This window comes from Pseudoliparis swirei, chromosome 22 (assembly GCF_029220125.1).
Source record: "Pseudoliparis swirei isolate HS2019 ecotype Mariana Trench chromosome 22, NWPU_hadal_v1, whole genome shotgun sequence".
Taxonomy (NCBI): domain Eukaryota; kingdom Metazoa; phylum Chordata; class Actinopteri; order Perciformes; family Liparidae; genus Pseudoliparis; species Pseudoliparis swirei.
The window spans coordinates 23,348,982-23,358,981 of record NC_079409.1 but is presented as its reverse complement, the minus strand read 5'-3'; the positions used below and the strand labels follow the sequence as shown (position 1 = coordinate 23,358,981).

Here is a 10,000-nt window from a genome sequence, read left to right as displayed (position 1 = left end):
CTCCTCTCCTCCTCCCTCCCTCCCCCCTCCCTCCCCTCTCCTCCTCCTCTCCTCCTCTCCTCCCTCCTCCTCTCCTCTCCTCTCCTCTCCCCTCTCCTCTCCTCTCCGTCTCTGGGGTTAGTTTATTGCAGCGGTGGGAAATAAGAGCTTCTCTCTGCTGCCACCGGAGCTACTTTTTGAGTCGTGAAATGGCTGAATAGCCGTTTAATGGCAAAGGAGACGCCAACCGGCGTGATGAAAGATGTCTCTCTCTCTCTCTCTCTCTCTCTCTCTCTCTCTCTGTCTCTGTCTCTCTCCCTCTCTCTCTCCCTCTCTCTCTCCCGGTGTGTTGATCTTTCACTCTTCCTCCTCCGCCTCCATCCTCTTCTTACCATTGCCTTCATGTGATTGCAGTCATTTCCTGCGGGGATCTTCCGACGCCTCCGAACGGGAAGAGGATCGGGACCCAGACCACCTTCGGAGCGTCGGCCATCTTCAGCTGCAACCTGGGCTTCGTCCTCAGCGGCGCCGCCGTGAGGGAGTGCCTCCTCTCCGGCCTCTGGAGCGGGGCGGAGACTCGCTGCCTGGGTAAGAGGACGGCTCTGACCGGGGTCGGCTCAGACGGGGCGGAGGCCAACGTGCCGAGAACAGAACCAGATGGGGAAGCAGAGGGAGGCTGTGATTGGTTCTGTTGCCAAGGCGACGGCCAATTACCGCAGATATTTAGAAAGAGGTCATTTTCTTTCTTTTTTGGCGTCTGGTTCTGACGTCACGCTGCGACTCAGCGCTGCCGCTTTAAAGGTTCTTTCCTTTGGCCCGGTCCAGACCTCGCAGAGAGCGTAGAATAACAGACTTAACCCGATTGGATCCCCGCTCCGCGTGATTTGTTGTTAAATGTGAGCGGGCGCTTCCAGAGCCAAGGCTGGCCGAAGCTCTGAGGCGCTCGCCGAGCCGGACCGGCACAACGTGGGCCGTTGGAAGATACACAACCAGGAGAACGGGCTCGGCTCCTCTCGGCTCGGAAGGAAAACGAGACGTGTGTAATCACTGGAGCCGGCAGCCGATGCGGCAGCCCGGTTATCAGCGTGCGGCGCCAGCGCTCGGAGCGCCGCGGAGACGAGTTCATCACGAGAAGGGCACCTCTCTCTTTAGGATGTGACTGTCGGGTTCACGCAGAGTGATGATGAAACGCTCGGCTGCGTTTGTGTGCGCGAGTGAATCAGGGAAATGCGACTCCGTCATGTTCTGAGTGTCGGAGGAACCTCAGCAACATCTCGTCTCTGAGAGCATTTATTGTAGCTGAAGGTGATGCGGTTACGAGCGCGAGCGTCACACGGCGCCGAGTTCTCACCGTCAGAGACGCTGATCCGAGCTGAATTTACAAATGAAGATTATGAAATACTTTAGGAATCCAATGTTTCATGAAACTAATTTTGTTTGCCAGCATTAGAACGCTGAGACCTTTTTACATCTGCGGTTCCCTCATTTCATTTCATAATGCAGTTGTCAAAATGCAAAGTTATTCAAACGTGAGAACGCAATCAGAACTGTGTTTCTACCCAACGACGGCCCGTGAGTCCAGAGACGTCCAGCTGCAACACTAGAAACCTGAACTTTAAGCACCACACGAGTGATCATCATAGTTATGATTCATAATGCAGGGCGCGTTGCCTCTCTGCACACAGGCGACGAGCATCAGCTCCGACTGAACCGCCCAGACAGCGAGAGCGATTATGACCACCTCTACAAGCGGAGTGTGTGTGTGTGTGTGTCGGGGGGGGGTGTTCACGGTCTCAGGACTGAACGACAATCCTGATCTCGTGAGGTCAATATGAAGACGATGAACCGGGGAACGTTGCCTCTCTCTGTCCCCTGCAGCCGGTCACTGCGGCCTGCCGGAGCAGATCGTGAACGGCCAGGTGATCGGGGAGAACTTCGGCTACAGAGACACGGTGGTCTACCAGTGCAACCCCGGCTTCAGGCTCATCGGATCCTCAGTGAGGATCTGCCAGCAGGACCACGACTGGTCCGGACAGATCCCGGTCTGCATCTGTGAGTACTCAGCGGCCCATTGGCTGAGGGGGTCCAGAGCTGCTACCACAGGACCGGCGTTAGGATGAGAGCTGATGGAGACGCCTCCATTTCACTTTGATACGTTCCTGTGTATTCACAGGAAAGAAAGGGTTAATCGAGCGTGAGGATCTGATGGCGTTGAAAATAAAAAGCTCTGCAGTCAAGAGATTAATTTCCTCGTAATGTGACTCTCCATCTCCTCGCCGCCTATCGACGGCGTGCCGTGTGCGAGGCGCTGCTCGCCCTTTCCACTTCGAGACCACGTCTTGATTTCTAATTACCGTAATGTCCTGAGAGGTTAATTATATGATAATTAAATTCCTATGATAGCTGTCACTGTACATCACCTATTGATCGTGATTATTGAACTGCCTCTCTCCCCCTGCCTTATCCTCCCTCGGTGGCCATTCTTCGCTGCCTCCTCTTCCATCTTCGCTCTTCATCCTCCTCCTCCTCTGACTCGTCTTCCTCCAGCCGTCACGTGTGGCCACCCCGGCAGCCCGATCTACGGCCGCACCACGGGCGACGGCTTCAACTCCAACGATGTGGTGCGCTTCTCCTGCAACAGAGGCTACACCCTGGAGGGTCCGTCCAGCGCCCAGTGCCAGGCCAACCGGCAGTGGAGCCGGCAGCTGCCCACATGCAGAGGTAACGCCCACGTGCAGAGGTAACGCCCACGTGCAGAGGTAACGCCCACATGCAGAGGTAACGCCCACGTGCAGAGAGTAACGCCCACGTGCAGAGGTAACGCCCACGTGCAGAGAGTAACGCCCACGTGCAGAGGTAACGCCCACGTGCAGAGGTAACGCCCACGTGCAGAGGTAACGCCCACGTGCAGAGGTAACGCCCACGTGCAGAGGTAACGCCCACGTGCAGAGAGTAACGCCCACGTGCAGAGCTAACGCCCACGTGCAGAGGTAACGCCCACGTGCAGAGGTAACGCCCACGTGCAGAGGTAACGCCCACGTGCAGAGGTAACGCCCACGTGCAGAGGTAACGCCCACGTGCAGAGGTAACGCCCACGTGCAGAGGTAACGCCCACGTGCAGAGAGTAACGCCCACGTGCAGAGGTAACGCCCACGTGCAGAGGTAACGCCCACGTGCAGAGAGTAACGTGCACGCAGAACGCCCGGCAACATGTGATGAATGAACATGTGATGAATGAACATGTGATGAAGGAACATGTGATGAATGAACGTGATGAATGAACATGTGATGAATGAACATGTGATGAAGGAACATGTGATGAAGGAACATGTGATGAAGGAACATGTGATGAATGAACATGTGATGAAGGAACATGTGATGAAGGAACATGTGATGAATGAACATGTGATGAAGGAACATGTGATGAATGAACATGTGATGAAGGAACATGTGATGAATGAACATGTGATGAAGGAACGTGATGAATGAACATGTGATGAATGAACATGTGATGAATGAACATGTGATGAAGGAACATGTGATGAATGAACATGTGATGAAGGAACATGTGATGAATGAACATGTGATGAAGGAACGTGATGAATGAACATGTGATGAATGAACATGTGATGAATGAACATGTGATGAAGGAACATGTGATGAAGGAACATGTGATGAATGAACGTGATGAAGGAACATGTGATGAAGGAACATGTGATGAAGGAACATGTGATGAATGAACATGTGATGAATGAACGTGATGAAGGAACATGTGATGAAGGAACATGTGATGAAGGAACATGTGATGAAGGAACATGTGATGAATGAACATGTGATGAATGAACATGTGATGAATGAACATGTGATGAAGGAACATGTGATGAAGGAACATGTGATGAAGGAACATGTGATGAATGAACATGTGATGAATGAACGTGATGAAGGAACATGTGATGAAGGAACATGTGATGAAGGAACATGTGATGAAGGAACATGTGATGAATGAACGTGATGAATGAACATGTGATGAATGAACATGTGATGAAGGAACATGTGATGAATGAACATGTGATGAAGGAACATGTGATGAAGGAACATGTGATGAAGGAACATGTGATGAAGGAACAACAGGCTTTAACTCCATAAGACCAGGTAACTATCAGGAAGTATTGCAACCCGACAGGCGTCATCAGAAAAGGCCACGATGGTCTCATCGACGGGGCGATTATCACCTCGCGCTGACGGAGGTGATCTATGCAAATGAGGCTCCGAACAAAGGAAAGAGAAGTGGCTCATTAGGCAGACCGACACATGCCAGTTGATATCTGTGCCGATGGATCGTCGCCTCTCGGCTGGTGGAGGTGAAGTGAGGAGCGATGCTGAGACTCATACAGCCCCCCCCCCACATGTTGTTCTTCCAGCAGTGATTTTATTGTTCGATGCCATTAAAGCGTCCGCAGCCTCGCGGTGATACTCCTTCATTGTCGTGGTTCTGCCGTCTGTTTTCTGTCACCGCGATGAAACTAAGGACTCGTGGTGACATCAACACGTTTGTTTCTCCCTCTCCGTCCAGTGGTGAACTGCACCGACCCCGGCATCCCCGCCAACTCCATCCGGGAGAGTAAGATCGAGCACGGCGTCTTCACCTTCGGCAGCGTGGTGTTCTACGACTGCAACCCCGGCTACTTCCTGTTCGGCTCGCCGGTGCTCAGCTGCCAGCCGGAGGGCCGCTGGGACAAGCCGCTCCCCGAGTGCATCGGTACCGTGGCTCTTTGTTACCGTGGTTACGGACAGCGCTCTGCCGCCGCTCCTCTACCTCATCACTGCATCTGTGCAGACGTTAATTCATTGATGGAGAGAATGCAGGAGATGCAAATGAAGAGAAGTTCCTCTTGTTTGAGTCCTGAGGTTAAATAATGCTGCATGCCCCGGTGGCTTCTGGGTAATGCTGCATGCCCCGTGGCTTCTGGGTAATGCTGCATGCCCCGTGGCTTCTGGGTAATGATGCATGCCCCGGTGGCTTCTGGGTAATGCTGCATGCCCCGTGGCTTCTGGGTAATGCTGCATGCCCCGTGGCTTCTGGGTAATGCTGCATGCCCTGGTGGCTTCTGGGTAATGCTGCATGCCCCAGTGACTTCTGGGTAATGCTGCATGCCCCGTGGCTTCTGGGTAATGCTGCATGCCCTGGTGGCTTCTGGGTAATGCTGCATGCCCCGGTGGCTTCTGGGTAATGCTGCATGCCCCGGTGGCTTCTGGGTAATGCTGCATGCCCCATGGCTTCTGGGTAATGCTCCATGCCCCAGTGGCTTCTGGGTAATGATGCATGCCCCGGTGGCTTCTGGGTAATGCTGCATGCCCCGGTGGCTTCTGGGTAATGCTGCATGCCCCGGTGGCTTCTGGGTAATGCCGCATGCCCCGGTGGCTTCTGGGTAATGCTCCATGCCCCGGTGGCTCAGAGTTTAGGGAACACGCTCACGAGAGAGTCTTCAGTGTATTTACATCTCAAGACTTCACAAATCTTTGCTTAGAAAAAGTAATTTTCAGAGTTTTCCTCTTGCGGGAGAGACTCTGGTTAAGGGATGGCACACACACTCTCTCACACACACACACACACTCTCACACACACACTCACACACACACACACTCTCACACACACACACACTCTCTCACACTCTCACACACACTCTCACACACACACACACACACACACACACACACACACACACACATGTGTAGAGGTCAAAAGACAGTAGAGTAGCCCAGGAAGTCACACCTGGGAGGTTGGTCCTGAGACCAGTGACACAGTAAACATTCTGATGACAGTGAAGTGTCATGGCAGCGAGCCGCTCCTCTGTCATACCTGTGGACCCAGAGCGGCGTCTCACCTGTAGAAGTGTCAGCTCAATAACACTGTTGTCCCCCGTCCTGCAGAGGTGGACTGCAGCCACCCGGGCGCCCCCCCCCACGCCGTGATGAGCGGCGACTCCTTCACCGTCGGCTCCACGGTGCGCTACACCTGCTCCGGAGAGCGGCAGCTCGTCGGAGACTCGGCCCTCACCTGTCAGCTGAACGGACACTGGAGCGCCCCGCTGCCCCACTGCTCAGGTACAGGCTGGGGTACACGCTCAGGTACACGCTCAGGTACACAGGTACACACTCAGGTACTCAGGTACACACTATGGTACACACTCAGGTACACACTCAGGTACTAAGGTACACACTCAGGTACTAAGGTACACGCTCAGGTACTCAGGTACACACTCAGGTACTGAGGTACACACTCAGGTACACACTATGGCACACACTCAGGTACACACTCAGGTACTGAGGTACACACTCAGGTACTAAGGTACACACTCAGGTACTAAGGTACACGCTCAGGTACTCAGGTACACACTCAGGTACTGAGGTACACACTCAGGTACACACTATGGCACACACTCAGGTACACACTCAGGTACTGAGGTACACACTCAGGTACTAAGGTACACACTCAGGTACTCAGGTACACACTATGGTACACGCTCAGGTACTCAGGTACACACTCAGGTACTCAGGTACACACTATGTTACACACTCAGGTACTCAGGTACACACTCAGGTACACACTATGGTACACACTCAGGTACTAAGGTACACGCTCAGGTACACACTCAGGTACACACTATGGTACACGCTCAGGTACTAAGGTACAGACTCAGGTACAGGCTCAGGTACTCAGGTACTCAGGTACAGGCTCAGGTACTCAGGTACAGTCTCAGGTACAGGCTCAGGTACTCAGGTACTCAGGTACAGTCTCAGGTACTCAGGTACAGTCTCAGGTACAGGCTCAGGTACTCAGGTACAGGCTCAGGTACTCAGGTACAGTCTCAGGTACTCAGGTACAGTCTCAGGTACTCAGGTACTCAGGTACAGGCTCAGGTACTCAGGTACTCAGGTACAGGCTCAGGTACTCAGGTACTCAGGTACAGACTCAGGTACTCAGGTACAGGCTCAGGTACAGGCTCAGGTACTCAGGTACAGGCTCAGGTACTCAGGTACAGTCTCAGGTACAGGCTCAGGTACTCAGGTACTCAGGTACTCAGGTACAGGCTCAGGTACTCAGGTACTCAGGTACAGTCTCAGGTACAGGCTCAGGTACTCAGGTACTCAGGTACTCAGGTACAGGCTCAGGTACTCAGGTACAGTCTCAGGTACAGACTCAGGTACTCAGGTACAGGCTCAGGTACAGGCTCAGGTACTCAGGTACTCAGGTACAGGCTCAGGTACTCAGGTACAGTCTCAGGTACTCAGGTACAGGCTCAGGTACTCAGGTACAGTCTCAGGTACAGGCTCAGGTACTCAGGTACTCAGGTACAGGCTCAGGTACTCAGGTACTCAGGTACTCAGGTACAGGCTCAGGCTCACGTCCTCCGCCCTCCCGCTCCCCTCTGACTCTGGACTCAGAGCCTTAACGTCTGGTGTTGTTGGGCTTGTTAGCTCGTGTCTGGGCTTAAACCTGCTGCTCGCGGTTTACGTTACCCGGACTTATTACAACACCTTACAACACCTGTCGTCCCTTTCCTCCGGTGACATGGAGCCACTCGGTGTTCTGTTGGCGCCGAGAGGTCTTCCTCTGAGGTTCATGCCCTCGGCCCAGTGTCATGGAGTCTACTGGCTCCTGTGTGTGGAGGTCACAGCACTGAGAGACGGCAGCAGCAACACGTTCCTGAAGAAACAGAGAAACAGAAACTCACTGCCAGCAACCAGTTATCCACGAGGTCCATTCAGAGCTTATCATACCACTAGTCAGGACATTTGAATTATTTAAATGTAACTTCTCAAACTAAATTAGAGCCCGCTAAAGCTTTAATTATATATATATATATATGTATACATATATATATATATATATATATACATATATATACAGGACTGTCTCAGAAAATTAGAATATTGTGATAAAGTTCTTTATTTTCTGTAATGCAATTAAAAAAACAAAAATGTCATGCATTCTGGATTCATTACAAATCAACTGAAATATTGCAAGCCTTTTATTCTTTTAATATTGCTGATTATGGCTTACAGCTTAAGAAAACTCAAATATCCTATTTCTAAATATTAGAATATCATGAAAAAGTATACTAGTAGGGTATTAAACAAATCACTTGAATCGTCTAATTAACTCGAAACAGCTGGAAACACATTTTCAAATGTTTGATTTTGTTTTGCTGTTATAAATCTTTTTTTTTACTTGGTCTGAGGAAATATTCAAATTTTATGAGATAGGATTTTAGAGTTTTCTTAAGCTGTAAGCCATAATCAGCAATATTAAAAGAATAAAAGGCTTGCAATATTTCAGTTGATTTGTAATGAATCCAGAATGCATGACATTTTTGTTTTTTTAATTGCATTACAGAAAATAAAGAACTTTATCACAATATTCTAATTTTCTGAGACAGTCCTGTATATGTATATATACATATATATGTATATGTATATATACATATATATTAGTGCTGTGAAAAATAACGCAACTCAGTTAATTAAATTACAGGTTTAACTAGTTATTTTCTTTTAACGCATTTAACGCATGCGCAGAATGAGCTTCAATCCGTCTGTTGTTGGTCGTCTCTCCAGCAGCGTGTCATTCTGTCTCTATGTGTCGCGTTAACACGACTCCGATCTCCGTCTCGCGCGCCGCAGAGCTCGGATGCCGGTGTGTGCGCGCACATCGGGACGAAAAAAAGTCACTTGCACCCCCCCCCCCCCACACCTTCTTGTCTGATCAATACGCAACTGTGAGGTGCGCGAATGGACCGAGCGGCCAGCTGCTGATCACTCACTCAACTCAATTTTTGGGAGCACCGAAGACCCATTTTGACCCAGGAAAAACCCTGAATGTATATATGGGATTAATCATGATTAATCCACAGAAACCTGTGATTAACCTGATTAAAAATTGTAATCGTTTCACAGCCCTAATATATATGTATATGTTTATATAAGTTATATATATATGTATATGTATATATACATATATATGTATATATACATATATATGTATATGTATATATAATATATATATAACTTATATATATATTATATATACATATACATATATATATATATTATATATACATATATATGTATATCACTCACTCAACTCAATTTTTGGGAGCACCGAAGACCCATTTTGACCCAGGAAACCTGTGATTAACCTGATTAAAAATGTTAATCGTTTCACAGCCCTAATATATATGTATATGTTTATATAAGTTATATATATATATGTATATTTATATATACATATATATATATATATAAGTTATATGTATATATAAGTTATATAGAGTGCATCCGGAAAGTATTCACAGCGCTTGATTTTTTCCACATTTTGTTATGTTACAGCCTTATTCCAAAATGGATTAAATTCATTATTTTCCTCAACATTCTACACACAACCCACAATAACAAAGTGAAAACTGTTTTTTGCAAATTTTTGCACATTTATTAAAAATAATGAACGAAAACATAACATGTCCATAAGTATTCACAGCCTTTTCTCAATACTTTGTTGAAGCACCTTTGGCAGAAATTACAGCCTCAAGTCTTCTTGTATGATTCCACAAGTGTGGCACACCTATTTCTGGGCAGTTTCTCCCATTCTTCTTTGCAGAACCTCTCAAGTTCCATCAGGTTGGATGGGGAGCGTCGGTGCACAGCCATTTTCAGATCTCTCCAGAGATGTTCAATGGGGTTCAAGTCAGGGCTCTGGCTGGGCCACTCAAGGACATTCACAGAGTTGTCCTGAAGCCACTCCTTTGTTATCTTGGCTGTGTGCTTCGGGTCGTTGTCCTGTTGGAAGATGAACCGGCGCCCCAGTCTGAGGTCCAGAGCGCTTTGGAGCATGTTTTCATCCAGGATGTCTCTGTACATTGCTGCATTCATCTTTCCCTCAATCCTGACTCGTCTCCCAGTTCCTCCCGCTGAAAAACATCCCCACAGCATGATGCTGCTACCACCGTGCTTCACTGTAGGG

General features: G+C 49.1%; 1 protein-coding gene across 1 annotated transcript in view; it reads left to right on the top strand.

The window, feature by feature from the left end:
* csmd3a (CUB and Sushi multiple domains 3a) overlaps positions 1-10,000 on the top strand; it is a 306,306-nt gene that overhangs the window by 258,219 nt on the left and 38,087 nt on the right. The window contains exons 51-55 of the mRNA XM_056445250.1: positions 394-567; positions 1,858-2,031; positions 2,527-2,700; positions 4,553-4,738; positions 5,911-6,084. Coding sequence (XP_056301225.1) covers positions 394-567; positions 1,858-2,031; positions 2,527-2,700; positions 4,553-4,738; positions 5,911-6,084 — 882 coding nt within the window. The remainder of the gene's footprint in view (positions 1-393; positions 568-1,857; positions 2,032-2,526; positions 2,701-4,552; positions 4,739-5,910; positions 6,085-10,000) is intronic.